We start from the raw sequence: 26,948 nt of genomic DNA, 5'->3' as shown, positions 1-26,948 counted from the left end.
ATGGCCTTTGAGGAGCTCCTGGATGAAGTTGGTGGCCTGGGAAAATTCCAGATCCTTCAGATGGCTTTAATTCTTCCTTCCCTCATGATAATAGTTTGTCAAATACTTTTGGAGAACTTCACTGCGGCCATTCCTCGTCATCGTTGCTGGGTCCACATTCTTGATAATGACACTGCCTCTGATAATGACACTGGATTCCTCAGTCCTGATGTTCTCCTGAGAATCTCTATCCCACTGGATTCAAACTTGAAGCCAGAGAAATGTCATCGTTTCCTCCACCCTCAGTGGCAACTCCTTCACCTGAATGGGACCTTCCCAAACATGACTGACCTGGACACGGAGCCCTGTGTGGACGGCTGGGTGTATGACCACAGCTTGTTCTCCTCCACCATCGTGACAGAGGTAAAGGCCCCATTTACCTCTTCTAAGTATATGGTCTGGGTATTCAGAATAACACAAAGTCATGTCTGAAGATTCATGTCTTCATTCACTGAATAGATAGTGTAGCCAGCTGTCTTTCATTCTTTTAAGAAAACTGATTACTTATTTATTTAATTGCCAAGCACAATTGATGACAGTGAAATCAATAACTAGATATGAATTTTAGTATTACAAAGGTTTAAGTTTACTTTCCTAACCATCAGTTCTCACATAATGTGAGAAGTACTTGATATAAACTGTGGAAAATTATTCTTGGTCATTTGCTCTCAGTCTAGTTGCAAATTATAAATATTTGTATAATTTTTTTTAAAGTCCTTTCCTGGATACTTGTCATACAAGCAAATCAGAGTGCATTTCGCTCTAGATGTGAAATCTAGAGCTGTTGAAAAATCTAGGTTGTTGAAAAGGCAACCTCAAAGTTTTCAGTGTGTGGAAATGATTGAGAACCACTGAGGTATGCAGTGCTAAGTGAATATGAAGATTGGCCCTAATATAACCTAGAAGATTTAGTTGATGATTATTAGAAGAAAACAATGCATAAGCTGAGACATTAATGGTATAGATCAGTAAATGTGGTAAAGAGAAGCCAGCGGACATGAATTTCACTGATGGCTTTTTGACTGAGTGAGCGTTGAGGGCTATAAGACTATAAGATTCTGTGAAGCTCCTCTGTGCTGGTTTCCTTCTCTTCCAGTGGGACCTCATTTGTGACCATCAGTCACAGAAACCAGTAGCTCAATCCCTATTCATGGCTGGAATGCTGGTGGGAGGCTTCATATATGGTCATCTCTCAGATAGGTATGTCTCCAGATCATTGCTGCCCTACTCTGTGTTGTTTTCAGAGTTTATGATTAATTGTTTCATAAATAAGTCTTTATTGAGTTCTGATAGACAGTTTATAGTGTTGGGGGTTTCCTTAGTTCCCAAGCAGCTACAGATGGAAATGTAGGATTGGACTCATTGTGAAGAATGCAATTTTGTTGCCATGGAGATCTCTGTACTGGGCACAGAAATGATATCACCATAAGATCTGGGGGCATTTCAGAATAGCTTTTTATTATTATTATGAAACTGCTTTATTGGAACTGGAAGAGTTGCTAGAGAAAGAACATTCAATTTGAAATTATTTTTTAAATTAATATTTATTGGAGTATAGTTACTTTACAGTATTAGTTTCTGTTGTACAACAAAGTGAATAGCTGTTTGTATACATATATCCCTTCTTTTTTGGATTTTCTTCCCATGTAGGTCACCACAGAGGGCTGAGTAGAGTTCCCTGTGCTACACAGTAGATTCTCCTTAGTTATCCATAGTAGTGTTACACAGTGGTTATAGTAGTTATACATAGTAGTTATGACTATGTAGTGTTATGTAATAGTTACACATATTAGTGTGTCTATGTCAATCCCAGTCCCCCAGTTCATCCCACTCCTCCTCCCCCGACTAGTATCTATATGCCCATTTTTCTGTGTGTGTCTTTACTTCTGCTTTGCAAATAAGTTCACCTACATTGTTTTCTATATTCCACATATAAAAGTTATTATATGACTTTTTTTTCTCTTTTTGACTTTCTTCACTCTGTATGACAGTCTCTAGGTCCAACTGCATCTCTGCAGATTGCACAGTTTTGCTCCTTTTTATGGCTGAGTAAAATGGCAACCCACTCCAGTATTCTTGCCTGGAGAATCCCATGGTTGGAGGAGCCTGGTGGGCTATAGTCCACAGGGTTGCAAAGAGTCAGACATGACTGAGTGACTTAACTAAACTAACGTTAATTGCATATATGTACCACCTCTTCTTTATCCATTCCTCTGTTGATGGACATTTAGTCTGCTTCCATGTCCTGGTTATTGTAAATAGTGCTGCAAGAACATTGAAAGTATCTTTCTGAATTATGGTTTTCTCTGGGTATATGCCCAGAAATGGGATTGCTGAGTCATATGGTAGTTCCATTTTTAGTTTTCTAAGGAATCTCCATACTGTTCTTTGTAGTGGCTATATCAATTTACATTCATTGTGGAATTTCCTTGTTTTTTTTCTATGATCCAATGGATGTTGGCAATTTGGTCTCTGATTCCTCTGCCTTTTCTAAATCTAGCTTGCACATCTGGGAGTTCTTGGTTCCTATACTTGTGAAGCCAACTTGAAGGATTTTAAGCATTATCTTACTAGCATGTGAAATGAGCTCAATTGTATGGTAGTTTGAACATCCTTTGGCATTGCCCTTCTTTGGGACTAGAATTAAAACTGACTTTTTGCAGTCCTATAACCATTGCTGAGTGACCTAGGTGAGTGATCATACCATGGTGGTTATCTTGATCATTAGGACCTTTTAAAAAAATGGTTCTTCTGTGTATTCTTGCCACCTCTTCTTAATCTCTTCTGCTTCTGTTAGGTTCTTGCTGTTTCTGTCCTTTATTGTGCCCATCTTTGAGCAACATGAGAGAACCTCAAAAAATTATGCTAAGTGATAAGCCAGGCACAAAAGGAAATTGTAGGCAACCACTTATATGAAATATCCAGAATAAGCAAACGAATGGAGAGAGAGTTTAAAATTTTCAAAAGGATAAAGGGCAGGGATGGAGAGTTATTGCTTAATTGTGAGAATTTGTCTTGGGTTGATGAAAACGTTTTCAAAAAAGACAATGTTGATGGTTCCATGATATGATGAGTATAATTAATTACTGACTTGTACTTCTAAAGAGATTAAAATGAAAAGTCTATATAGTGTTAGTTGTATCAAAATTAAAGGTATCAGTGTATCAAATATATCTCTATCATAAATTCTGTTATCTAATACTGTCAGTTTTGCTTCATGTAGTTCACCGTTGCTGAGTAAAGATACACTTGTTGTTTTCAGCATTATTGTGTCTGTAAATAAATTTTGTTTTGAAATTTTTTTCTTTAATGATGATATAAAGACTCTAGTCATCTTATTATTACTACCTGAATTGTATATATATTTTTCTGTCAATTGACTTTCAATCTATAATATTTTAAGTACTATAGTGGGCAGCATAAAAGTCCATCTCTTTTTAAACCCATATGGTAATTTCTATCATTTGATAGAGATAGCAATTAGTTCATGTGGTTGTTGTTCTTGTTCTTTTAACTTATTTTTTTATTGAAGGATAATTGCTTTACAGAATTCTGTTGTTTTCTGTCAAGCCTCAACATGAATCAGACATAGGTGTACATATATCCCCTCCTTCTTGAACTTCCGTCCTATCTCCCTCCCTACCCCACCCCTCTAGGTTGATACAGAGCCCCTGTTTGAGTTTCCTGAGCCATACAGCAAATTCCCATTGGCTGTCTATTTTACATATGGTAATGTAAATTTCCATGTTACTTTCTCCATACATCTCACCCTCTCCTCCCCACTCCCCATGTCCATAAATCTATTCTCTATGTTTCTCCATTGCTGCCCTGTAAATAAGTTCTTCACTACCATTCTTCTAGATTCTGTATATGTGTGTTAGAATACGATATTTATCTTTCTCTTTCTGACTCACTTCACTCTGTATAATAGGTTCTAGGTTCATCCACCTCATCAAAACTGACTCAAATGGATTCCTTTTTATGGCTGAGTGTGACTGCAGCCATGAAATTAAAAGACGTTTACTCCTTGGAAGGAAAGTTATGACCAACCTAGATAGCAGAGACATTACTTTGCCAACAAAGGTCCGTCTAGTCAAGGCTATGGTTTTTCCAGTTGTCGTGTATGGATGTGAGAGTTGGACTGTGAAGAAAGCTGAGCACCAAAGAATTGATGCTTTTGAACTGTGGCATTGGAGAAGACTCTTGAGAGTCCCTTGGACTGCAAGGAGATCCAACCAGTCCATCCTAAAGGAGATCAGTCCTGCGCATTCAATGGAAGGACTGATGTTGAAGCTGAAACTCCAATACTTTGGCCACCTCATGCAAAGAGTTGATTCATTGGAAAAGACCCTGATGCTGGGAGGGGTTGGGGGCAGGAGGAGAAGGGGATGACAGAGGATGAGACGGCTGGATGGCATCACTGACTGGATGGATATGAGTTTGGGTGATGGACAGGGAGGCCTGGTGTGCTGCAATTCATGGGGTCACAAAGAGTTGGACACGACTGAGCGACTGAACTGAATATTCCATTGTGTATATGTACCACAACTTCTTTATCCATTCATCTATTGATGGACATCTAGGTTGCTTCCATGTTCTAGCTATCGTAAATAGTGCTACAATGAGCACTGGGGTACGTGTGTCTGTTTCAATTTTGGTTTCCTCACGGTATTTGCCTAGGAGTGGGATTGCTAGGTTGTATGGTGGTATTGTTCCTAGTTTTTTTTATTTTTTAATTTATTTTTATTTTTTAACTTTACAATGTGGTATTGGTTTTGCCATAGTTTTTAAAGGAATCTCCATACCATCTTCCATTGTGGCTGTATCAATTTACATTCCCACCAACAGAGCAAGAGGGTTCCCTTTCTCCACACCCTCTACAGCATTTACAGTTTTTAGACTTAAAAAATTTTTTTTTTTTACTTTACAATATTGTATTGGTTTTGCCATACATCTGCATGCATCTGCCATGGGTGTACACGTGTTCCCAATCCTGAACACCCCTCCCACCTCCCTCCCCATACCATCCCTCTGGGTCATCCCAGTGCACCAACCCCAAGCTTCCTGTATTGTTTGTATACTTTTTGATGATGGCCATTCTGGCTGGTGTGAGATGATATCTCATTGTTATTTGATTTGCATTTCTCTAATAATGAGCGATGTTGAGCATCTTGTCATGTGTTTGTTAGCCATCTGTATGTCTTCTTTGGAGAAATGTCTGCTTAGGTCTTTTCCCCACTTTTTGATTGGGTTGTTTGCTTTTCTGGTATTGAATTGTGTGAGCTACTTGTATACTTTGGAAATTAATCCTTTGTCAATTGATTCATATGCTATCATTTTCTCCCATTCTGAGAATTGTCTTTTCACCTTGCTTATAGTTTCATTTGCTGTGCAACAGCTTTTACGTTTAATCAGGTCCAACTTGTTTACTTTTTTTTTTATTTCTATTACTCTAGGAGGTGGGTCATAGAGGATCTTGCTTTGATTTATGTCATGGAGTGTTCTGCCTATGTTTTCCTCTAAGAGTTTTATAGTTTCTGGTCTTACATTTAGGTCTTTAATCAATTTTGAGTTTATCTTTGTGTATGATATTAAGAAGTGTTCTAATTTCATTCTTTTACCTGTAGCTGTCCAGTTTTCCCAGCACGATTTATTGAAGAGGCTGTCTTTGCCTCTCATTGTATATTCTTGCCTTCTTTTAAAAAAATAAGGTACCCAAAGGTGCATGGGTTTATTTCTGGGCTTTCTATCTTGTTCCATTGGTCTAGATATCTGTCTCTGTGCCAGTACCATACTATCTCGATGACTAGTTTTGTAGTATAGTCTGAATTCAGGAAGGTTGATTTGCTCCAGCTCCATTCTTCTTTCTCAAGACTGCTTTGGCTATTCGGGGTCTTTTGTGTTTACATACGAATTGTGAAATTTTTTGTTCTAGTTCTTTTAAAATGCCATTGGTAATTTGATAGGGATCACATTGAATCTATAGATTGTGTTTGGTAGTAAGTCATTTTCACAATATTGATTCTTTCTACCCAGGAACATGGAATATCTCTCCATCTGTTTATGTCATCTTTGATTTCTTTCATCAGTGTCTTATAACTTTCTGTATACAGTTCTTTTGTCCCCTTAGGTAAACTTATTCCTAGATATTTAATTCTTTGTGTTGCAATGGTGAATGGGATTGCTTCCTTAATTTCTCTTTCTGATTTTTCATTGTTAGTATATAAAAATGCAAGTGATTTCTATGTTTTAATGTTATATCCTAAAACTTTAAATTCACTGATTAGCTCTAGTAGTTTTCTGATAGTATCTTTAGGGTTTTCTTTGTACAGTATCATGTTATTTGCAAACAGTGAGAGATTTATTTCTTCTTTTCCAATCTGGATTCCTTTTTTTTCTTTCTTCTCTGATTGCTGTAGCTAGGACTTCCAGAACTATGTTGAATAATAGTGGTGAAAGTGGACATCCTTGTCTTGTTCCTGATCTTAGGGGAAATGTTTTCAGTTTTTCACCATTGAGCATAGTGTTTGCTGTAGGCCTATCATATATGGCCTTTACTATGTTGAGATAGGTTCCTCAACATAAGTAGGTTGGGTTGGAACATCGGAACCTTGGCTAGGTTCCAATACCCATGTTTTGAATAGTTTTAATCATAAATGGATGCTGAATTTTGTCAAAGCCTTTTTCTTCATCTATTGAGATTATCATATGTTTTTATCTTTCAATTTGTTAATATAGTGTATCACACTGATTGATTTGAATATATTGAAGAATCCTTGCATTCTTGGAATAAACCCAACGTGATCATGGTATATGAGCTTTTTGATGTGTTGCTGAATTCTGTTTGCTAAAATTTTGTTGAGGATTTTTTCTTCTATGTTCATCAGTGATATCGGCCTCTAATTTTCTTTTTTTTGTGTTGTCTTTGTCTGGTTTTGGTATCAGGGTGATTGTGGCCTTGTTGAATGAGTTTGGAAGTGTTCCTTCCTCTGCAATTTTTGGAAAGAATTTTAGAAGGATAGGCATTAGCTCTTCTCTACATGTTTGATAGTTTTCTCCTGGAGTTGAGCTGTAGGAGTTGCTTGTATATTTTTGAGATTAGTTGTTTGTCGGTTGCTTCAATTGCTATTATTTTCTCCCATTCTGAAGGCTGTCTTTTCACCTTGCTAATAGTTTCCTTTGATGTGCAGAAGCTTTTAAGGTTAATTAGGTCCCATTTGTTTATTTTTGCTTTTATTTCCAATATTCTGGGAGGTGGGTCATAGAGGATCCTGCTGTGATGTATGTCGGAGAGTGTTTTGCCTATGTTCTCCTCTAGGAGTTTTATAGTTTCTGGTCTTACGTTTAGATCTTTAATCCATTTTGAGTTTATTTTTGTGTATGGTGTTAGAAAGTGGTCCAGTTTCATTCTTTTACAAGTGGTTGACCAGATTTCCCAGCACCACTTGTTAAAGAGATTGTCTTTAATCCATTGTATATTCTTGCCTCCTTTGTCAAAGATAAGGTGTCCATATGTGCGTGGATTTATCTCTGGGCTTTCTATTTTATTCCATTGATCAATATTTCTGTCTTTGTGCCAGTACCATACTGTCTTGATAACTGTGGCTTTGTAGTAGAGCCTGAAGTCAGGTAGGTTGATTCCTCAAAATAAACGACCCAATCAAAAAATGGGCCAAAGAACTAAATAGACATTTCTCCAAAGAAGACATACAGATGGCTAACAAACACATGAAAAGATGCTCAACATCACTCATTATCAGAGAAATGCAAATCAAAACCACTATGAGGTACCATTTCACACCAGTCAGAATGGCTGCGATCCAAAAGTCTACAAATAATAAATGCTGGAGAGGGTGTGGAGAAAAGGGAACCCTCTTACACTGTTGGTGGGAATGCAAACTAGTACAGCCACTATGGAGAACAGTGTGGAGATTCCTTAAAAAACTGGAAATAGAACTGCCATATGATCCAGCAATCCCACTGCTGGGCATATACACTGAGGAAACCAGAAGGGAAAGAGACACGTGTACCCCAATGTTCATCGCAGCACTGTTTATAATAGCCAAGACATGGAAGCAACCTAGATGTCCATCAGCAGATGAATGGATAAGAAAGCTGTGGTACATATACACAATGGAGTATTACTCAGCCATTAAAAAGAATACATTTGAATCAGTTCTAATGAGGTGGATGAAACTGGAGCCTATTATACAGAGTGAAGTAAGCCAGAAGGAAAAACATAAATACAGTATACTAACACATATATATGGAATTTAGAAAGATGGTAACAATAACCCGGTGTACGAGACAGCAAAAGAGACACTGATGTATAGAACAGTCTTATGGACTCTGTGGGAGAGGGAGAGGGTGGGAAGATTTGGGAGAATGGCAATGGCCCAGAGGGATGGTATGGGGAGGGAGGAGGGAGGAGGGTTCGGGATGGGGAACACATGTATACCTGTGGCGGATTCATTTTGATATTTGGCAAAACTAATACAATTATGTAAAGTTTAAAAATAAAATAAAATTAGAAAAAAAAAAAGATTCGAATGATAGTTTTCTCCTGTGACACCATCTGGTCCTGGACTTTTTTGGGGGGAGATTTTTGATCACAGCTTCAATTTCAGTGCTTATAATTGGGCTGTTCATAATTTCTTTTACTTCCTGGTTAGTCTTGGAAGAGTCAACTTTTCTAAGAATCTGTCCATTTCTTCCAGGTTATCCATTTTATTGCCATATAGTTGTTCATAATAATCTCTTATAATCCTTTGTATTTCTGCACTGTCTGTTGCAACCTCTCCTTTTTCATTTCTAATTTTGTTAATTTGATTCTTCTCTATTTTCTTCCTTATGAGTCTGGCTTAAAGCTTGTCAATTTTGTTTATCTTCTCAAAGAACCAGCTTTTAGTTTTATTAATCTTTAGTATTGCTTCTTTCATTTATTTCTGCTGGGATTTTTTTATAAAAACTGAAATTTTATTTCCCACAATCCATACCCTGTGTACAAGGTCTTGCAGCATCTTAGATGACATTGTGTGATTGAACCAATAAAGATAATAGAACTATTAATATCAACAAATACACACCAGGAATCTGAGGATTTCCAGAATCATGGTGAGATTTGTGAGTAGTCAAGTACTCCAAGTAACAACAGTTTAGATGCATGCTAATCATGATGATTACTTATAAAAGGACACAGTCAGAATTAGGAAAGGGAAATGCTATTCAATATCACTAGAATCAATTTTCAGTCACCTGTGAGTTGAACTTCACATTCGGAAAAAAAAGGTCAGATTAATTGCTCTTCCAAGAAGCCTAAAATGGGTATCACCTTTTTACAATAAAAAGCCTAGTAAAACAGTCCATGGAGTCAGACCCAACTGAGCAATTGAGCACACACACACAAACCAATAACACACTTGTTTCCGATTAAAATATGCATTCATTAATATTAAATTTTTTAAACTTTAATTTTATTTTTAAACTTTACATAATTGTATTAGTTTTGCCAAATATCAAAATGAATCTGCCACAGGTATACATGTGTTCCCCATCCTGAACCCTCCTCCCTCCTCCCTCCCCATACCATCCCTCTGGGTCGTCCCTCTGCTGGGATCTTTATGATTTTTTTCCTTCTACTAATTTTGGGGCTTTTTGTTCTTTTTCCAGTTGTTTTAGGTGTAAATTTAGGTTTTCTATTCAATATTTTTCTTGTTTCTTGAGGTAAGATTGTACTGCTATAAATTTCCCTCTTAGAACTGCTTTTGCTGCATCCCATGGGTTTTGAGTTGTCGTGTTTTCATTGTCATTTGTTTCTAGAAATTTTTTTAATTTCCCTTTTGATTTCTTCAGTCACCTGTTGGTTATTTAGAAATGTGTTATTTGTTTCCATGTGTTTGTGTTTCTTACCATTTTTTTTCTGGTAACTGATATCTAGTCTCACAGCATTGTCATCAGAGAAGATGCTTGATATGATTTCAATTTTCTTAAATTTACTGAGATTTGATTTGTGACCCAAGATGCAGTCTATCCTGGAGAATGTTCCATGTGCACTTGAGAAGAAGGTGTATTCTTCTCCATTTGGATGGAATGTCCTGAAGATATAAATGAGATCCATCTCACCTAATGCATCATTTAAGACTTGTGTTTCCTCATTAAATTTCTCTTTTGATGATCTGTCCATTGGTGTAAGTGGGGTGTTAAAGTCTCCTATTATTCTTGTGTTACTGTCAATTTCTCCTTTTATGTCTGTTAGTGTTTGTCTTATGTACTGAGGCGCTCCTATGTTGGGTGCATAGATATTTACAATTGTTATGTCTTCCTCTTGGATTGAGCCCTTGATCATTATGTAGTGTCCCTCCTTATATCTTGTAATCCTATTTATTTTAAGGTCTATTTTGTCTGATATGAGGATTGCTACTCCAGCTTTCTTTTGCTTCCCATTTGCAGGAATATATTTTTCCATCCCCTGACTTTCAGTCTGTATGTGTCTTGAGGTCTGAAGTGGGTTTCTTGTAGACAGCATGTATATGGCCCTTGGTTTTGTATCCATTCAGCCAGTCTGTGTCTTTCAGTTGGAGCATTTAACCCATTTACATTTAAAGTAATTATTGACATATATGTTCCTATTGCCCTTTTCTTAATTGTTTGGGGTTGATTATGTAGATCTTTTTACTTCTCTTGTATTTCTTGACTATATAAGTCCTTTTAACTTTTGTTGTAAAGCTGGTTTGGTGGTACTTAATTCTCTAAACTTTTGCTTGTCTGAAAGGCTTTTTATTTCTCCATCAATTTTGAATGAGATCATTGCCAGGTACTGTAATCTTCATTGTAGATTTTTCCCTTTCAGTACTTTAAGTATATCCTGCCATTCCCTTCTGGCCTGCAGAGTTTCTACTGAAAGATCAACTGTTAAGCATATGGGATTTCCCTTGTATGTTACTTGTTTCTTCCTTGTTGCTTTTAATATTCTTTCTTTGTGTTTAGTCTTTGTTAGTTTGTTTAGTGTCTTGGTGTGTTTCTCCTTGAGTTTGTCCTGTATGGGACTCTTTGTGCCTCTTGACTTGATTGACTATTTCCTTTTCCATGTTGGAGAAATTTTCAAGTATAATCTCTTCAAAAATTTTCTCATAAACTGTTTTTCTCTTCTTCTTCTGGGACTTCTATAATTCAAATGCTGGTGCATTTGATATTGTCCCAGAGGTCTCTGAGACTATCCTCAGTTCTTTTCATTCCTTTATTTTATTCTGCTCTTCAGAAGTTATTTCTATCATTTTATCTTCCAGCTCACTGATTCATTCTTCTGCTTCAGATATTCTGCTATTGATTCCTTCTAGAGTATTTTTAATTTCGGTAAATGTATTGTTTGTCTCTGTATGTTTATTCTTTAATTCTTCTAGGTCTTTGTCAATTGATTCTTGTATTTTCTCCATTTTTTCCCCAAGGTTTTTGATCATCTTTACTATCTTTATTCTGAATTCTTTTTCAGGTAGTTTGCCTATTTCCTCTTCATTTATTTGGACTTCTGTGTTTCTAGTTTGTTCCTTCATTTGTGTAGTATTTCTCTGCCTTTACACTATTTTTTTTTAATTCATTGTGTTTGAGGTCTCCCTTTCCCAGACTTAAAGGTTGAATTCTTTCTTCATTTTGGTTTCTTCCCTCCTATGGTTGGTCCAGCGCTTTGTGTAAACTTCGTATAGAGTGAAATTTGTGCTGAGTTTTTGTTTGTTTGCTTGATTTTCCTCTGATGGGCAAGGCAGAGTGAGGTGGTAATCCTGTCTGCTGATGATTGGGTTTGTATTTTTGTTTTATTTGTTGTTTGGGTGAGGCATTTTGCACAAGGTGCTGCTGGTGGTTGGATGATGCTGGGTCTTGTATTCAAGTGGTTTCCTTTGTGTGAGTTCTCACTATTTGTTACTCCCTAGGGTTAGTACTCTGGTAGTGTAGGGTCTTGGAGTCAGTGTTCCCACTCCAAAGGTGTGGGGCTTGATCTGCTGGGAAGAGGATACTTGGGAGGGATGGAGCTGGGAGGCTGTGGCTGAGGAGCGAATTTTTACTCAGGTTCTAAGGGCAGCACTATGTGTGGCCCTGTGATGAGCAAAAGCCTCATAGAACTGAGGACTGGGCAACTGTCCGTGGGAAGATTACAATCCAAAATCAATCATCTATTGCTCTTGACAGCATCCCAGAAGTCTCTCTTCACTGGTTTCCCAGCTTGAACCTGGTGTCACCAGGATTTGAACTGCTGTCTCTTCTAACCCCAGCTCTTAGGCTCTGACAATGCCCAGAAGAGCATGTGGTGGGGATTACCAAGGCTTCTGCTGTGGTTCTCTCTATCGCCTTGAGAGCTTGGACCAGTGTCAACATCTCCAGCCTCTTGTTTCTTTGGATATTTTCCCCCCCTTTTCCTTTGTGCTTCGTCTAATTTCACTTGCTCATAGGGTGCTGCATGCAGCGACCTCCACCCTGTACTCAGACCAGAGTTATAAGTATGAAGGGCCAAGGCTGGCCCATGCAGTTAGGGCATGTGCTGAAGCAATGTGCATGGCACTGCAACTCAAGATGTGGTTGTTGTTTTGATTTTTCTCATTCGAACATTTCTCTCTTTTTGTTTGTTTGTTTTCTGCATTATTTTCTTGATGGTGATAATAATTACGATTTTTTTGGTGATGCTGGTTCCTATGGTTCACATTTTCTATTTTTAGGGTAAATTATTTGAGCATTTTAAGAATTATGTTTTAAGGATTGCAGAGGAATTTTCAATTCCAGATTGTCTATCTGTTTTTATTACTGGCATATAGATTAGCAGATCCTGTTTAATCCAGGTTGCCTCCACTAAGGCCCTATTTTCTTGATGCTCATGGAACACAGAATTCATTTTTTCTTATTTGTCCTTCACCTTACTTTTCACTTCATTCTTCATCTTTCATAATTCTTTCCTCTGAGAAATTTATATAATGTCTGCTGTCTGGGTTATGATACTTATATATTCTTTTCTAGAAAAGCACACTTCTTGAAGACTATAAATCTAGATTCATCAAAGAGTGGCTCTTTTTTTTTTTAAATATGAATTTATTTTAATTGGAGGCTAATTACTTTACACTATTGTATTGGTTTTGCCATACATCAACATGAATCCACCACAGGTGTACACGTGTTCCCCATCCTGAACCCTCCTCCCACCTCCCTCCCTATACCATCCCTCTGGGTCATCCCAGTGCACCAGCCCTGAGCATCCTGTACCATGCATCAAACCTGGACTGGCGATTCGTTTCACATATGATATTATACATGTTTCAATGCCATTCTTCCAAATCATCCCATCCTTGCCCTATCCCACAGAGTCCAAAAGTCTGTTCTATACCTCTGTGTCTCTTTTGCTGTCTCGCATACAGGGTTATTGTTACCATCTTCTAAATTTCATATATATGAGTTAGTATACTGTATTGGTGTTTTTCTTTCTGGCTTACTTCACTCTGTATAATAGGCTCCAGTTTCATCCACCTCATTAGAACTGACTCAAATGTTTTCTTTTTAATGGCTGAGTAATACTCCGTTGTGTATATGTACCACAGCTTTCTTATCCATTCGTCTGCTGATGGACATCTAAGTTGCTTCCGTGTCCTGGCTATTATAAGCAGTGTTGCGATGAACATTGGGGTACATGTGTCTCTTTCAATTCTGATTTTCTCAGTGTGTATGCCCAGCAGTGGGATTGCTGGGTTATATGGCAGTTATAAACCTTCAACAACTCTGTCCACTGATCTTTTACATCAGTTTAACCTTAACCTGTCTGGTCCTAGAGACCCAAGTACACTTTTAGCTCCCTTGTGTTCTGAACACTGTACAGACTCTCTACTTTGCTAAATACCTATGTTAGTACGGTGGGTTCTTATGGTATTTTCCAAGTTCCAACATTATAGTTTATTTTATATGGTGCCACTTGGTGTCAGAGGCCATTTGGTGATTTGAGGATGAGGTTTTGGTCTTGTTAGTCTATAGAAAAAGAGTGTTAGTCATGTATGAAACGAGATGCCAGTCCAGGTTCAATGCACAATGCTGGATGCTTGGGGCTGGTGCACTGGGACGACCCAGAGGGATGGTATGGGGAGGGAGGAGGGAGGAGGGTTCAGGATGGGGAACACATGAGAAATAAAGGAATAAATTTAAAAAAAAAAGATGAATAAGGTCTGAGGACATAAAGTATAACATAAAGACTATAGTTGATAACATTGTATTCTATAATTGAAATTTTAAGAGTGTCAAACTTAAATGTTCTCACCCAAAAAAGTAAAAAAAGGTAAATATGTAAGGTGATGGCCTTGTTACTTAACAAGATAGCAGGACTCTTTTTACAATGTATATCAGGCATCCCAATGTCACTTTAAATATTTAAAAAAAATAAAATCAAATCAAAAGGTTGTAAAAAAAATTATGTCAAAATAAAAGTATTACAGTAAAAAAAAAGAAAAAAGAAAAAAAAATAAGGAGATTCCTATTGTTGATTTAGCCCTTCTTTTTTAAACGTTTTCAATTACAAAGAATCACTTGTTAAAACATTCTCTAAATTTCAGAGTATTCTTTTGGTTTCTTATGTTTTTACCACAAGTTATCATTATTCCCTTCATCTAAGCAGATTCTGTTTCTTAGGTTTGGGCGGAAGTTGATTCTCAGGTGCTGTTTGCTCCAGCTGGCCATCTCTGGGACCTGTGCAGCCTTTGCTCCCACCTTCCTCATTTACTGCTCGATACGCTTCTGGTCAGGCTGTTCTGCTGTGGTCATCGTGGCAAACAACATTATGCTGAGTAAGTCAACAATTTTGGTCTCCTCCCATTTTCCATGCCTTAAAAATCACTTTGAAATTTCATCTTTATGTGACATTAATATCCCATTTGGATTTTCTTCCAGTTATAGAGTGGACAAGATCCCAGTCAAAAGCCATGATATTAACACTGGTAGCCTGTACCTTTAGTATGGGACAGATGATGCTGGGAGGACTGGCTTTTGTCTTTCGAGAGTGGCGCACCCTGCAGCTGGTGGTATCTGTACCTTTCTTTGTCTTCTTTCTCTCCTCAAGGTATGAGCTTTCTCTCTTACTCTGTCTTATGGGAACCTGGGATGAAAATGCATATTGAATTAAGATATATTGATTTTCTTATTCCATGGACCATTTTGTATTGTTTGGACCTAAAACCCATGTCTCTCATCTGCTCACTCTGTGGGATTTGAGGTTTGAGAAGCAGAACACAGAGTAATAATGACTTTTCTGTCTGGGGTTTCTAGATATTTTCTGCCATCTTTATAAGTTTTACCCAGTATAGTGGTCAGAGTTAGGCTAATATTATTTTCCTTAGTATAAAATCAGACATATTTTAAAAATACTGTTTTTTGAGCTTTGGAATGAATCCAATATGGTAAAGATTCAGCAATTTTCTATGTTGTTGCTGATTTTGGATAAAGGAAGAGGCAGCAAATTTGTTCATATAGCCAGTTGACAAAATAGTGGCATAATTTCTACATTACTAAAAATGGCATGTAGATAGGGTGATTTCTGTTATGTGTTCAGCACTTCCTTTTCCCTTAAATAGTTTTAACAAACATTTACTTATGGTAGGGAGAATCAGCTTAAGTGATCACAGAAGGATGACTATAGATTTAATACATTGAGATGAGTTCAAAGAAGGAGCAGAGTGTAGTCCTTGTCAGAATCATCTCCTAAGTCATTTTATCCTCTTTCCAGTTCTACAAAGAAGATGGCACTACAGTCCCCATTTTATTGATGAGAAATCTGAGGCAGATGTAAACAAGTGACTCACTTGTGTAGTTAGGTACCAACAATGTTGGTAGCAGCAAGAGTATTTGCAATATTTGTTGGGCTATAAGCTTACATCATTTGGGGGCTTCTTTTTTAAAAGAATGTATATTATAAATATATACTATATTCACAAAGTTGCTAGATCCCATGCAAAGCTTTCAAAGAGAATATGCATATGAAGGACGCTCCACCTTAAACTTCATAAGCTTCTTGGAAATTCTCTTCCTGAGTAAGCAGAGAGGAAATTTGACTCCAAGGTCTGTGGATCCAACAAGTGAAATGGTGGATATAGATGGAAGGCAAAAAGCATCTGCTGTCAAGAAGCATACAATACATTAAAAAAGAGAGCTGACTGCACTTATGTGCCTTTCTTCAGGTGGCTGGTGGAATCTGCTCGGTGGCTGATTATCACCAATAAACCAGATGAGGGCTTAAAGGAACTTAAGAAAGTTGCACACAGAAATGGAATGAAGAATGCTGAAGCAACCCTGAACATGGAGGTGAGAAGGGAAGAGAAGGTGGTTAAGGGTTGTAGAGAAGAAATAAACTGACACCTGCCTTCTTCTTCTTGAGATAGACAAGCTGATTTTCTAACAGGGCAGTTAGTTGAGAAGACAAGCTCAGTTCTCTCATCTTTCAGGTCTATTTCAGAGAAAAGAAGCTTTGCTTGCTGTGCAACTACTTCCTTTAGTTCATTTCCTGAATTGAATCTATAGGCTCTGTACTCCCTTGGATACCATGCCCTCATTTTCAAAATTTTGTTGTTGCCATTTAATTTCCTGGAGTTTCCCTTAACTCCTTACATACTCCTTCATATCACATTCACACTTGTGGTTTCATGTATAATATGTTACCCTAGAAAGAAGGAGGGGCTTTCCAGGTGGTGCTAGTGGTAAAGAACCTGCCTGCCAATGGAGGTAGACATAAGAGATGCAGGTTTGATCCCTGGGTTGGGAAGATCCCCTGGAGGAGGGCATGGCAACCCACTCCAGTATTCTTGTCTGGAGAATCCCATGAACAGAGGAGCCTGGTGGGGAATTGTCCATAGGGTAGCAAAGAATCAGACACAACTGAAGTGACTTAGGACACACACGCAGAAAGAAAGGGAATACATCATTTCTGTCCTTTTGGGATCCAATGCTAACCACTATACCTCGAACTATGTTGGCAAATGATATGTGTTTGCTGTTGTTGAAGGGTTTGAGAGTGACCATGCAGGAGGAGCTGAAGACAGCACAGATGAAAACTACTGTGTTTGACTTATTCCGCACACCCAAGCTGCGAAAAAGAATCTGTCTTCTGTTCTTTGTGAGGTGGGCTTGCTCACAGTGCATGGCAACATTCAAAGAGTTGGGGCATAAAACTATTTATTTCAAAGGTTACAAAAGTGTTGTGAGAGGGAGATGGTGATTTGAAAATAAAAGATGTGGGGAACACCAACTAAGACTCACAAGAAACTGATTGTATGATGAAGAGTTAGTTAGATTTTATCACTCTATCTGTGTCTTAACTGGAGACTATTGTTGAGAACTTCCATTAAGAACAGATCTTAGCACTTGTTTTTCTATATTTATCTTTCAATTTAATTGAAGCAAAATTTTAAAACAGAAACATGAAGAGATCATGAATATATATGAATCAATGAATATGTCAATATGTAAAAATGTAACCAACCTCCAGGTCAAGACAGAAAATTCTAATCTGCTAATAGAAAACTAATGAATAATTTGTAGCATATTTGTACAATGTAATTTGTACAAATTTGTACATTTGTACAATGTAATATCTTACAGCTGTTAAAATGATTGAACTAGGGCCAACTGCACCAACATAGATGCACCCATAAAAACATAATGAAAAAGAAAAATTCAGAATGATTTGTGATTTATCAGCATGACGCCAATTGTTTTACATTGAAAAAAGGTAAAACAATCTTATATACAATACTATACCAGTGTGCATAGGATATACACATGTGTAAGAAGAGCAAGCATGTCAATGGTAAGTATCAGCCCCTTTGCGAGGATTGAAGGAGAAGAGATCAAGAAGGAACATATAGGGAGCTTCAATTGTATCTATAAAACTTTAATGCTATTAAGTGAGTAAATAAGTAAAGCAATTAGACAATGTGCTGAAATGGTGGATACATATTATTCTCTTTTTCTGTGTGCAAGAAATACTTTTATAATAAAATATTTTAATTAAAAAATAATACATAAACCTGAAGAGATTAGGAATATATACAAATCAATGAATACGCCAATATGTAAAAATGTAACCAACCTCCAGATCAAGACAGAAAATTCAAATTTCCCAAGATTTCCTATGTCAACTATCCAGTTGCACAATAACCACCACCAGCACCACTTCCTGACTCTATTCTCTCCTCACTACCCTCTCCTGTGAAAAATAAAAATTAACAACTGTTCTTATCTTCTTCACTACAGATGAATGTTGCCTGATTCTTTTACATAATGTAAATGACAGATGGGTTCAGAGACAGCCCCCTTTCTTTATGCTCATTCATGAAGATTCATCCATTCTGTTGTGTATAAAAGTAGGCTGTTCTCCTCCCTAGGAATTTAGTTTCCACAATGGCACCCCACTCCAGTACTCTTGCCTGGAAAATCCCATGGACCGAGGAGCCTGGTGGGCTGCAGTCCATGGGGTCGCTAAGAGTTGGACACGACTGAGCGACTTCACTTTCACTTTTCACTTTCATGAATTGGAGAAGGAAATGGCAACCCACTCCAGAGTTCTTGCCTGGAGAATCCCAGGGACGGCGGATCCTGGTGGGTTGCCATCTATGGGGTCGCACAGAGTTGGACACGACTGGAGCGACTTAGCAGCAGCAGCAGCAGATGATTAAGCTACAGTGTCTACATGTACTCCAGTGTTGGTGAACTGTTACTTGTTTTCAATTTGGATTCAGCTTATTTGAGTGTTGGGGCTTCCAGTGTAACTCAGATGGTAAAGTATCTGTCTGCAATGCAGGAGACCTGGGTTGGATCCCCAGGTCAGGAAGATCCCCTGGAAGAGGGCATGTCAAATCACCCCAGTATTCTTGCCTGGAGAATCCCATGGGTAGAGGAGCCTGGTGGGCTACAGTCCGTGGGATAGCAAGGAGTCAGACACGACTGAGTGACTAACACTTTATTTGAGTGTTAGCACAATGGTTCCTGTGAAAATCTCATTCATTATGTCATGAGAGTATATAAGTACTTGTATTTTGGTAGAGTCAAGAGGAGAAATTTTAAATATAATTCTAAATTTTTGAAGATTTAACAATCAAGAATGAAAAGCATACATGACAATATAGACCTTCCCCAAGCTTAAGAAAGTAGCTATTGTATTGTACAATTTACATCTTCCTAGGAATACCCTAGTAGGCTGCTTCTGTGTTTAACTGCATTGTGTTTTTTCACCTTTCCCATATCCACTAGGACACAGACTTTTGTTCCTGAATCCTAGACAATCAGAAGGGAAGGAAAAAGCAGAGATAATGGTCAAGAGAGGACTTGCTTGCAATTGCTGTGATCTGTGGTGTTTCTTCTGTTGTAATGTCTAAGTCTAGCTCTCTCAGGGTGTAGTAGTTCATTAAAGTGGACTCTTTTCCTTTAGATGTTTTCTGGGTAAAAGGTTGATCCCAAGTTGGAACATTTGATTCCATTTCTGACAGTGCAGTAGATGTATGTTTGCTCTTTTGAATTCTCACATATTCTCTTAGCCCTAAGAAATCATATATGAACTTTGAATTCCCCCGATTTGTGTTAAAACCCAGGATACTATGCTCCCAGGTCAAGAAGACATGCATGGTCCCTTCACAGTTTTAATCACTAGTTTCTGGTGATGGACAAGGAGGCCTGGCATGCTGCGATTCATGGGGTCACAAAGAGTCAGACACAACTGAGCGACTGAACTGAACTGAACTGAGAAAAGAGAAATGGTTTACAATATTGGGTTTGAGGTAGGAGATGTCAGACTCACAGCATACAGACAAACTTCAAAAAGTAATTTTTCTAAATTCCTGGTTTTGGTCTTCTCCATTCAATTTCTATGTAGCATCCAATTTGCTGATCACAGCAGGTACACTTTCCTGTCACTGCCAACTCTATGCTCAGGGACTCAGACAAAAGAAAGACAGAAGGAGTATCATTTTCATATATTTGTTATTCATTTACTCAGTTGTGCCCTACTCTGAGACCCCATGGACAGCAGCAAGCCAGGTTTCCCTGCCCTTCACCATCTCCCAGAGTTTGTTCAAAGTCATGTCCATTGAGTTGATGATGCCAAACAACCATCTCGTCCTCGGTCTTCCCCTTATCCTCCTGCCCTCAATCTTTCCCAGCATTAGCATCTTTTCCAGTGAATTGGCTCTTCACATCAGGTGGCCAAAGTACTGGAGCTTCAGCTTCATTATCAGTCCTTCCAATGAATATTCAGAGTGATTTCCTTTAAATTCACTGGTTTGATCTCTTTTCAGTCCAAGTGACTCCATGTAATTATTTATGATAATTTTACTTCTAAAATTGGAGAAATCAGTGCTGCGATGAACATTGGGGTACACGTGTCTCTTTCCCTTCTGGTTTCCTCAGTGTGTATGCCCAGCAGTGGGATTGCTGGATCATAAGGCAGTTCTATTTCCAGTTTTTTAAGGAATCTCCACACTGTTCTCCATAGTGGTTGTACTAGTTTGCATTCCCACCAACAGTGTAAGAGGGTTCCCTTTTCTCCACACCCTCTCCAGCATTTATTATTTGTAGACTTTTGGATCGCAGCCATTCTGACTGGTGTGAAATGGTACCTCATAGTGGTTTTGATTTGCATTTCTCTGATAATGAGTGATGTTGAGCATCTTTTCATGTGTTTGTTAGCCCTCTGTATGTCTTCTTTGGAGAAATGTCTATTTAGTTCTTTGGCCCATTTTTTGATTGGGTCATTTATTTTCTGGAGTTGAGCTGTAGGAGTTGCTTGTATATTTTTGAGATTAGTTGTTTGTCAGTTGCTTCATTTGCTATTATTTTCTCCCATTCTGAAGGCTGTCTTTTCACCTTGCTAATAGTTTCCTTTGATGTGCAGAAGCTTTTAAGGTTAATTAGGTCCCATTTGTTTATTTTTGCTTTTATTTCCAATATTCTGGGAGGTGGGTCATAGAGGATCCTGCTGTGATGTATGTCGGAGAGTGTTTTGCCTATGTTCTCCTCTAGGAGTTTTATAGTTTCTGGTCTTACGTTTAGATCTTTAATCCATTTTGAGTTTATTTTTGTGTATGGTGTTAGAAAGTGGTCTAGTTTCATTCTTTTACAAGTGGTTGACCAGATTTCCCAGCACCACTTGTTAAAGAGATTGTCTTTAATCCATTGTATATTCTTGCCTCCTTTGTCAAAGATAAGGTGTCCATATGTGCGTGGATTTATCTCTGGGCTTTCTATTTTATTCCACTGATCAATATTTCTGTCTTTGTGCCAGTACCATACTGTCTTGATAACTGTGGCTTTGTAGTAGAGCCTGAAGTCAGGTAGCTTGATTCCTCCAGTTCCTAGATGTCCATCAGCAGATGAATGGATAAGAAAGCTGTGGTACATATACACAATGGAGTATTACTCAGCCATTAAAAAGAATACATTTGAATCAGTTCTAATGAGGTGGATGAAACTGGAGCCTATTATACAGAGTGAAGTAAGCCAGAAGGAAAAACATAAATACAGTATACTAACGCATATATATGGAATTTAGAAAGATGGTAACAATAACCCGGTGTACGAGACAGCAAAAGAGACACTGATGTATAGAACAGTCTTATGGACTCTGTGGGAGAGGGAGAGGGTGGGAAGATTTGGGAGAATAGCATTGAAACATGTAAAATATCATGTATGAAACGAGTTGCCAGTCCAGGTTCGATGCACGATACTGGATGCTTGGGGCTAGTGCACTGGGACGACCCAGAGGGATGGTATGGGGAGGGAGGAGGGAGGAGGGTTCAGGATGGGGAACACATGTATACCTGTGGCGGATTCATTTTGATATTTGGCAACACTAATACAATTATGTAAAGTTTAAAAATAAAATAAAATTAGAAAAAAAAAAATAAATTATACATTAAAATAAATAAATAAATAAATAAAATTGGAGAAATCAGATTGGGACTTTATTCTTTAACCTTGACTATTAGTTGCCTGGGTGAATATAATCATCAACTGTAGCATCTGGGCTCTAAATTTTATGGCTTCTGTCTTTCCTTTTTCGTTTACTACAGATTTGGAACCACAATACCCTTTTTTGGCATCTTCATCAATCTACAACACTTTGGGAGCAACATATTCCTGTTCCAGGTCATCTTTGGAGCTCTCACGGGCTTAACCCGATGTCTTATACCTCCAGTATTGAATCACATGGGCCGTCGACCAACCCAGACGCTTTTCATGTTCCTGGTGGGACTTTCCATTTTGGTCAACACATTTGTGCCCCAAGGTGAGAGAAGACTGGGCTCTGGGGAAATGAAGGGTCTTTTTCTACTCCTTCAGGGACTGCAATTGATCACACTTGTTGGAAGCCAGGATTAAAGAGAGATCCTAATTAAGGGCTAAGTATTCCCTCAAACCAATATGATTGTTAATGAGAAATTCTGCTAATAAGTTGTTGAGAAATGAGTCACATGTTGAGGGATAAATCAGGCATCTGTTTATATTCACTCCATTATGGAAATGTTGGAAACTAGTGCCATTTATTTCAGACAGTTTCTCCAGAACAGCAATTGTTCACTTTCTCTTCACTCATTCACTCTTTTTGGCTTCCCTGATGGCTCAATGGTAAAGAATCTGTCTGACAAAGCAGGAGCCACAGGAGATGCAGGTTCAATCCCTGGGCCAGGAAGATCCCCTGGAGGATGAAATGGCCACCCATTCCAATATTCTTGCCTGGGAAATCCCATGTACAGAGGAGCCTGGCAGTCTACAGATCTGTGGGGTCGCAAGGAGTCGGACATGACTGAGCACACATACACTCATTCACTCTTTTAATAACAAACATGGAAGGGCAAGGTCTTGCAATTATATTCCAGGCAAGGACACGATATGGTCGCCCACTCTGGGCTCCTCATTGCCAGCTTTGATGACTGGTCTACTTCCCCATATCTATGTATCCACATGTGACTGTGGGGTTAAGTCACCATAACTATATCTCTTGCTTATGGAAGTCTTCCAGGAAATGGAAAAAAAAAATTCCTCTTTACGTAGTGAAAGAGTGTAGAGCAGGAAGAGGAAACCCTTGTCAATTCCCTGTTAGATTACTTCATATGTTAATAGAATGATGTTATGTAATGACTAGGAGAAACTTAGTGAGCACAATGTTTTGCCATCTCCCAATGCAGAAGTGTGCTTTACATCCTCATAGACTGGTGAACTCTGCTCCTCAGAATATCATTAATGACGCAGGCTTACTGCCTTACAGTAAAGTTTGTTTCCAATATTATATAGCTATAATTATATTTCTTTTTATATTGCTCAGAAAACTGATTCTTTGAACATTTGAACGTAGGGAACAAGTGTTTCCCTAATTTTGAATTGGGACTTCTCAGATGGCTCTATGGTAAAGAACTTGCTTGTGAATGCAGAAGATGTGGGTTCTATCCCTGGGTCAGGAACATCCCCTGAAGAAGCAGATGGCAGATGGCAATACTCCAGTATTCTTGCCTGGAAAATCCCATGGATGGAGGAGCCTGGAGGGGCAATAGTCCTTGGGATTACAAAAGAGTCAGACATGACTTTGCAACTAAACAACAGCAACAAATTTTGACTTATTTTTATTTCCTAGTAGGTTTCCATTCTTCCATTTTCTCCTAGTAGGTTTCCTTCCATTCAAAACTAAAATTGATCTAGATCTAGATCTTCTGCCTGTTCTTTCAGAGATTAATCCTGTCCTTCTAGTACTCTCTGGTGTCATGCTTACCCCATGGCGATGCTGTATCTGCTCTAGGTTGACTGACTCATTTGGGTTTACCTGGGACTTTGGTTTACCTGGGACTTTTCTGATTTTATCAATGAAAGTCTCACCTTATTAAAATCTGCTAATTCCCAGGTACACCAGGATGACTGATAACTTTAAATTCTGCATTTTAATCATAAAGTCCTCAAAGTTAGAGATGAGCCTTAGATTTAGGAATTGACTGCATGATGGTTCTACCTTCTACCATTAGGATATAACAAGTACTGGACTGAATAAGTAAAAGAAAATTTCTGCCAGATTCATTTTTTCTTCTGCTTCTCCAGTAAATCTCACCTACGTGAAGAGATTTGCTGCAATCAATCCAGATACTTTTATGTACTTTTTACCACCCATATTTATAATTTTACATTTTTCATTTGTTCAGCCACCCCATGATCACTGCCACGTACAATTTTCTACAACTTATTTCAAACATACAGGTAAAGCAGTAGGGTTTTTCCCCCTTGACTAAATTTGGTGGATGCTGATTCCTTCCACATAGTTATTTAATCTCTCTGATTTTCTTGTCTCCAGAAATGCAGACCGTGCGTGTGACTTTGGCAAGTGTGGGAATGGGCTGTGTTGCTGCCTCTAACACCAGTATTTCTGTCCACTTTGTTGAACTCCTCCCCACTCTTGTCAGGTATATGAGTTTATGAATGTTCTGCCACCACCCAAAAAAGTACTTTCCCAGCTAACTGATGGTTGTTGTGGGAATAAGCATAATAGGAAATGTTAACTATAAAGCAATTGTTTTTAACTGTACTAGTGATACGCTAACAGCAATTATAGTCACAGTTTATTGAAAAAGCAGATTTGGGGCCATGCACTGTCCTAAGCAATACTTCAGTGCTTCATTTCATTAACCTTTTGGGCCATTTGTTAGAATAGGTCTAGTGTGTAATGTTCTGTTTAATGATGACAATGGGTCTTTCACACTTTGACCCTGACAAAGACAGCTGGAAAATTACAGAGCAAATTGCAAAAATAAGTGTTTGTCATCAAACCCAAGTATTTAATATTTGTCTTTTATTGTCTTCCATAATCATGTCAAAATAATAGATCATAAATTACAAGTGAAGATTTTTACTGAATTATTACAAAAATTATTACTTATCATTTAGAGCAAGAGCTGCAGGCATAGATATGATGGCTAGTAGGTGTGGGGCAGCACTGGCTCCCCTGCTGATGACCCTAGTGGTGTATCTACCCACTCTGCCCTGGATCATCTATGGAGTGTGCCCCATCATTGCTAGTCTTCTCGTCCTTCTCCAACCTGAAACCAGACATCTGCCTCTGCCTGACACCATCCAGGATGTGGAAAATAAGTGAGTAACCTGCTCCCACCCCCTGGAAGAGACTATGTGCTTTGAATCTGTAGGTGAGAAAGGCAACACAATGTGTGGGTCCTTCAGATCACTGAGCCTTGCCAGGGATACTTCCATGTCAGATCATTGCCTTCACAAGAGACAGGGTCATTTCTACCCACTGTGTGTTCCAGTCTAGACTGCAGAGATTCCCTCTTCCCTGTTCTTATTGATAGTTTTAGTGCTGAAGTGATGGTAATTATCTCTGTTGTGAGGGCACATTCTACTTGCCCTCATGAGAGACACACATTCCTGATGGTGCTTCATGGTCCTCAGATCCATAAAAGCCTAGTATATGAAAGGGAAACAAACATGAAGGAATAATTTAGGAAAATCACATAGAGTTAATGATTCTCTTTGAAAAGATAATTAATATTATGTATGTGCCCGTAAGAGTGAGACAATTTGCTGCCACAAGTAATGGAAAGATTGGTACAGGGAAAATAGAAACTTACAAAATATATTTAAAAATAAGAAAAATGGTATATTAGTGACCTAGCACCCATAATCATGGTTCACAAAGTCAGTTACTTAACAGAAATGATTGCCTCACAGTTATCTAGCTTTTAAATCTGAGCTCAAGTTGTTGGCAGGTTCATGCCCCATCTGTAGCCTTTAGGGAAGGGTCTGTTCCAGGTCTCTCCTGGTTTCTCGTAGCTCCTTTGCTTGTGGCAGCATAACTCTAATCTATACATGACACCTCCCTGGCACACCACTATGCCCAAATATTCCTTTTGAATAAAGACACTAATCATGTTGGATTAAGGGCCCATTCTAGTCCAATATAACCTCATCTTAATTAATTTTATATGTGACATTCTTGTTTCCAAATATGGCAATCTCACATTCTGAGATGCTGAGAGTTATGATCTCAGCGTATGAATTTTGTGAAAGACATAATTCAACCCACAACAGATGGGGAGTGCCCTTAGATTTTCAGTTCGCCTCTTGGCTTTCCAAAGGTGTTGTTGGTCAGAGGTCTAAACAGACCCAAGTGAGAGTAGCAATTTTCAAACTGCTTTCTTGGGTCTGCACAGTCTGCAGAGCCTTTTCCAGAATGAGTGTCAACCCTATGGATTTTATTGGATTATAAGAAGTTGATGGGGCTGGTGCACTGGGATGACCCAGAGGGATGGTGTGGGGAAGGAGGTGGGAGGTGGGGTTCAGGACTGGGAACACGTGTACATCCATGATGGATGCATGTGGATGTATGGCAAAACCAACACAATATTGTAAAGTTAAAAAAAAAAAAAGAAGTTGATGGTTAGAAGTTCAGTTTGTACTTGTGCAGGGAGGGCACCTGAACTTATTTTCATGTTTTTCTATTTTTTAATGTTTATTTTTATTTGCTAATTGGCTGGTTGATTTGTTGTTTCTATTTTGTTTCTCCAGGAAACAATTCTCAAGAAAAGTAAATGAGGAAGATTTCTGCATAAAAGTGACAAAATTTTAAGGAGATTTTATGACTGACCAGGGAGGAAAGGAAAGATATGAACAACAAAACTTGGAGTTTTCCTTTATATCTACACAGTAGCAAGTAAATATACTGGAAAATTGAATCTAATTTATAATTATTGCCTTAGTATTCACTTAAACATATAATTTCTTGGTACATGTTCCATGAGCAGTTCAATATTTAGGGAAAGTAGTTGAAAAAGTTTAAGATCTATCAATAAATTATTAATAGACAAAATAATTCAGAAGCAGAGGAATGTCATGGAATTAGTATGTGACTACTTGATGTG

At 38.2% G+C, this 26,948-nt stretch overlaps 1 protein-coding gene across 1 annotated transcript; it reads left to right on the top strand.

The window, feature by feature from the left end:
- Nucleotides 1-26,656, top strand: LOC102280297 (solute carrier family 22 member 10). Its single transcript, XM_005894367.3, has 10 exons — nucleotides 1-402; nucleotides 1,136-1,239; nucleotides 14,689-14,843; nucleotides 14,947-15,115; nucleotides 16,230-16,353; nucleotides 17,051-17,166; nucleotides 22,110-22,324; nucleotides 24,371-24,479; nucleotides 24,961-25,164; nucleotides 26,596-26,656. Exons 1-10 carry the CDS (start codon nucleotides 1-3, stop codon nucleotides 26,654-26,656), a joined length of 1,659 nt encoding a protein of 552 aa, XP_005894429.1.
- The last annotated feature ends 292 nt before the right edge of the window (nucleotides 26,657-26,948 follow it).

The sequence above is a fragment of the Bos mutus genome, chromosome 22 (genome assembly GCF_027580195.1).
Source record: "Bos mutus isolate GX-2022 chromosome 22, NWIPB_WYAK_1.1, whole genome shotgun sequence".
Lineage (NCBI taxonomy): Eukaryota > Metazoa > Chordata > Mammalia > Artiodactyla > Bovidae > Bos > Bos mutus.
Note: the sequence above shows the minus strand (reverse complement) of the source record. Positions and strands in the feature narration are given on the sequence as shown.

Excerpts from the sequence above, each read along its gene's own strand:
- LOC102280297 (XM_005894367.3), top strand. The coding sequence starts at position 1 with ATGGCCTTTGAGGAGCTCCTGGATGAAGTTGGTGGCCTGGGAAAATTC. Across the intron at positions 17,167-22,109 it reads TGTCTTCTGTTCTTTGTGAG|ATTTGGAACCACAATACCCT; the intron begins GTGGGCTTGCTC and ends CGTTTACTACAG. Across the intron at positions 22,325-24,370 it reads CAACACATTTGTGCCCCAAG|AAATGCAGACCGTGCGTGTG; the intron begins GTGAGAGAAGAC and ends TCTTGTCTCCAG.